This window comes from Clupea harengus, chromosome 15, assembly GCF_900700415.2.
Source record: "Clupea harengus chromosome 15, Ch_v2.0.2, whole genome shotgun sequence".
Classification (NCBI taxonomy): Eukaryota; Metazoa; Chordata; class Actinopteri; order Clupeiformes; family Clupeidae; genus Clupea; species Clupea harengus.
In genome coordinates this window covers 8,366,925-8,371,223 of record NC_045166.1, presented here as the reverse complement: position 1 = coordinate 8,371,223, position 4,299 = coordinate 8,366,925, and the positions used below count along the sequence as shown (strand labels likewise).

The 4,299-nt window shown below is 42.0% G+C and overlaps 1 protein-coding gene across 1 annotated transcript; it reads right to left on the bottom strand.

Annotated features, from left to right (window-relative positions):
• Positions 1-221: 221 nt before the first annotated feature.
• Positions 222-2,973, bottom strand: LOC105911217 (L-rhamnose-binding lectin CSL3-like; the record flags this gene model as incomplete). Its single annotated transcript, XM_042709919.1, has 2 exons — positions 222-860; positions 2,783-2,973. Coding segments are annotated over 2 exons (387 nt in total), but the record flags the coding sequence as incomplete, so codon positions are not given.
• Positions 2,974-4,299: the final 1,326 nt, after the last annotated feature.

The following is a 4,299-nucleotide window of genomic DNA, read 5'->3' as shown; positions in this document are numbered from 1 at the left end:
AAACCCAATCATTCAAACAAGGTTTCAGGCCCAACTGGAAATACACTATTTTACACTTTCACCAGACCTGATGGCCTGCCTTCACTACTCAGTAGGGCTGAAGATGCAGAAACCCATTTTCACTGTAAAACTGGTTTGCTGTTGATGAAACATGAGTTCACATGTCCGTAACTCACCTCTCCCTTACTATAGGGAGTGTTGTAGTTAACTCACCTCTCCCTTACTATAGGGAGCGTTAACTCACCTCTTCTTTACTATAGGGAGCGTTGTAGATGCAGAGCAGTCGGTCTTGCTGAGTTGATTCGCACGGCGTCCAGAAGAGCAGGTGGTTTTATCTCTCCGCCCGTAACTGGCAGTGTGGATACAGATTACATTGGAACCTGAAGAGGAAGACATCATAATTAGTAACAGAAGGAAAAGATAACAGTTCATTTGTCGACTATAAGGACATTTACTGATAGCGGCCTTAATTCCACAGGTTAGGGTTAGTCACTGTCAAGCTTTATAGGTCAGTGTGAACGCTCAGCATATAAGGAATGTGATCTAATAAAAGACTTGAGGGAATACACACCACATTCCAGTTTTCTTTGATGCGCTTCACATGTCTGGCTGGACGCTGTTGGAAAGAAATAAAAGTTGATTTTGCCTAGAAGATTTTAACGTCTTATAGAATTGTTAAAATTAAAGTTAGACTGAACGTGTTTGGAGTGTAGTGTAAGATTGTGGTGATGAGATGCTCCGGTTCTTTACTTGGAGGAACACAGCTGTAGGAGATGTCAAGGTACTTGTAGGTGCCAAAACACGGATCAGAGAAGATGCTGTTTGAGGCCTGCAGAAGGCATGTCGTTCTTCCTTCACATCTTTAAAGCAAGGACAAAAAGGCGAAATGAGTTGTTTGAATGATTGGCTTTTTTCTACAACAGCAACAAGGTACTTGAAGGTTTCAGGCCCAACTGGAAAAAATACTGTTTTACACTTTCACCAGACCTGATGGCCTGCCTTCACTACTCAGTAGGGCTGAAGATGCAGAAACGCATTTTCACTGTAAAACTGGTTTGCTGTTGATGAAACATGAGTTCACATGTCCGTAACTCACCTCTCCCTTACTATAGGGAGCGTTGTAGTTAAGTCACCTCTCCTTTCCTATAGGGAGCGTTAACTCACCTCTCCCTTACTATAGGGAGTGTTGTAGATGCAGAGCAGTCGGTCTTGCTGTGTTGATTTGCAGGGCATCCAGAAGAGCAGGTGGTTATATCTCTCCGCCCGTAACTGGCAGTGTGGATACGGATTACATTGGAACCTGAAGAGGAAGACATCATAATTTGTAACCGAAGGAAAAGATAGCAGTACATATGTCGACTATAAGAAGATTTACTGATAGCGGCCTTAATTCCACTGGTTTTCGGGTGTTCAAAACTTAAGGCTGGTTTCGCTCTAAGATGGAATGTCCCCAGTGGATCTAGACCAGAGATCCTTAAATGGCTGCTACAGAGAGATTTGGCATGCATGGTTGAGTTTTGTCCAGTGATGCTGTTACTGGGATCAGTAAAAGTCTTAAGCGGACCAGTAGTAACTATGCTTACTGTCAAGCTTTATAGATCAGTGTGCATGCTCGGCATATAAGGAATGTGATCTAATAAAAGACTTGAGGGAATACACACCACATTCCAGTTTTCTTTGATGCCCTTCACATGTCTGGCAGGACTCTGTTGGAAAGAATTAAAAGTTGATTTTGCCTAGAAGAATTTAACGTCTTACAGAATTGTTAAAATTAAAGTTAGACTGAACGTGTTTGGATTGTAGTGCAAGATTGTGGTGATGAGATGCTCCGGTTCCTTACTTGGAGGAACACAGCTGTAGGAGATGTCGAGGTACTTGTAGGTGCCACCACATGGATCAGAGAAGATGCTGTTTGAGGCCTGCAGACGGCATTTTGTTCTTCCTTCACATCTTTACGGGAAAGAAAAAAGAGATACATGCGTTCTTGACAAAACTTCTCAGTCAATCAAAGAAGGTACTTGTAGGTTTAAGGAAAGGGTCTGGAAAGATGCTGTTTTACACTTAAATCAAACATAACATCCTGCCTTCACTACTTAGCAGGGATGAATACACAGAAACCCATTTACACAGCAGAATCTTTGTGTTTTTAAATGTCATGTACTGACCTTTCACTTATTATAGGGAGTGTTGTGGGAGCATAGCAGTTGGTATTGCTGAGCTGATGTGCAGGTCGTCCAGAAGAGCAGGTAGTTTCATCTGTCCGGCCATAATTGGCTTTCTTGATATGGATTACGTTTGAACCTGGGTTGGAAGGACAGACGTTATATTTTGACAAGCAGGTAAAAAATTGCAGTTGATGTTTTGACAACAAGGATGTACCACTCATCATCCGTGTTACAATGAACATGTTGCATTTATAGTGCAAGATTGTGGTGATGAGATGCTCCGGTTCCTTACTTGGAGGAACACAGCTGTAGGAGATGTCGAGGTACTTGTAGGTGCCACCACACGGATCAGAGAAGATGCTGCTTGAGGCCTGCAGACGGCATTTTGTTCTTCCTTCACATCTTTACGGGAAAGAAAAAAGAGATACATCCGTTCTTGACAAAACTCCCCAGTCATTCAAAGAAGGTACTTTTAGGTTTAAGGAAAGGGTCTTGAAAGATGCTGTTTTAGACTTAAATCAGACATAACATCCTGCCTTCACTACTTAGCAGGGATGAATACAGAGAAACCCATTTACACAGCAGAACCTTTGTGTTTTTAAATGTCATGTACTGACCTTTCACTTATTATAGGGAGTGTTGTGGGAGCATAGCAGTTGGTATTGCTGAGCTGATGTGCAGGTCGCCCAGAAGAGCAGGTAGTTTCATCTGTCCGGCCATAATTGGCTTTCTTGATATGGATTACGTTTGAACCTGGGTTGGAAGGCCAGACGTTATATTTTGACAAGCAGGTAAAAAATTGCAGTTGATGTTTTGACAACAAGGATGTTTAACTGGCACTGGTCTCAAATCAACAGCCTCAGTCAGCGAAACGCACAGGTCGGAGTTGTAGTACTTGACATTTTATGTCAGTTGACGAAGATGCTTGCTTTGAGTGGCAGTCGAATTTAAGAGTGGTCTCTGGTTCAATTGGGATGCCCCCGGATCGAGTGGCATGAGAGATCCTGACGTGGCTAACTAAAGCGTGACCCGGGAAGACATCACAGTTAAGGGATTTTCCTGGCCTTTTTAATGTTGGCTACCTGAGATTACTCAGCTTAACTTTAGTTTCCTTGTTCAAATGGTTTTGCCTGTCTGTGAGCATTTACTGAAGCTTGCTAGCTAAGTACTAGTTAAACAGCTGTTTAGTAACATTGTTCATTTAAAGTGGAAAGCATTGCATTTTTGTATCTTGTTTAATTCTTTTTTATTTTTTTTCAAATGATGGGTATGAAAACTCTTGTCGACTTTGAAAATGTCTTCTAACTTAGGCCCAACGTAATTCAGGGGGAATCTCTCTTGTGTCGTCAAACAAGCTAAGGAAAACAACAAAGTGCGATATTAATTTCAGATATGTATTCGTACCATCTACAAAATGTCTAAGTGTTCTAAAAATACATGTAATTTGATCTCCATTAAACTGTGCCAAATTGGTGAAGTTATTTCTATCAGGCCCTACCCCGGCAGTGATTTACATGGACTATGTGCACAGTTGTAGCTTGTATGACTATTTAAGAAGAAGGCTGTTACTCTTGGTACTACTGCATTCTTTTATGAGAACAACGGAATGTTTCATCAAGGGGAACCAGCATGTCTAAATTACGACACTGGCCAAAACTGAACCTATGCTGTTTCCAGCAATGTCCTTACAAATGCAGTGACATTGCTGTGGAGACGAGAGGAACTCTTATACAGGCCAGAGGTAAAGATTCTGACTGCCAAGCTCTGTAGGACATTTTGCAAGTGCAGCATATAAAGAAAGTCTTGTAGGAAACAATGTGAGGGAATACACACCACAGTCCAGTTCGCCATGGAGGCTTTCACATGTTTGGCTGGACTCTGTTTGAAAGAAAGGACAGTGGATGTTAACTCTGGGTAGCATCTTAAAAACCACTCATCATCCGTGTTACAATGAACATGTTGCATTTATAGTGCACGATTGTGGTGATGAGATGCTCCGGTTCCTTACTTGGAGGAACACAGCTGTAGGAAATGTCGAGGTACTTGTAGGTGCCACCACATGGATCAGAGAAGATGCTGTTTGAGGCCTGCAGACGGCATTTTGTTCTTCCTTCACATCTTTATGGGAAAGAAA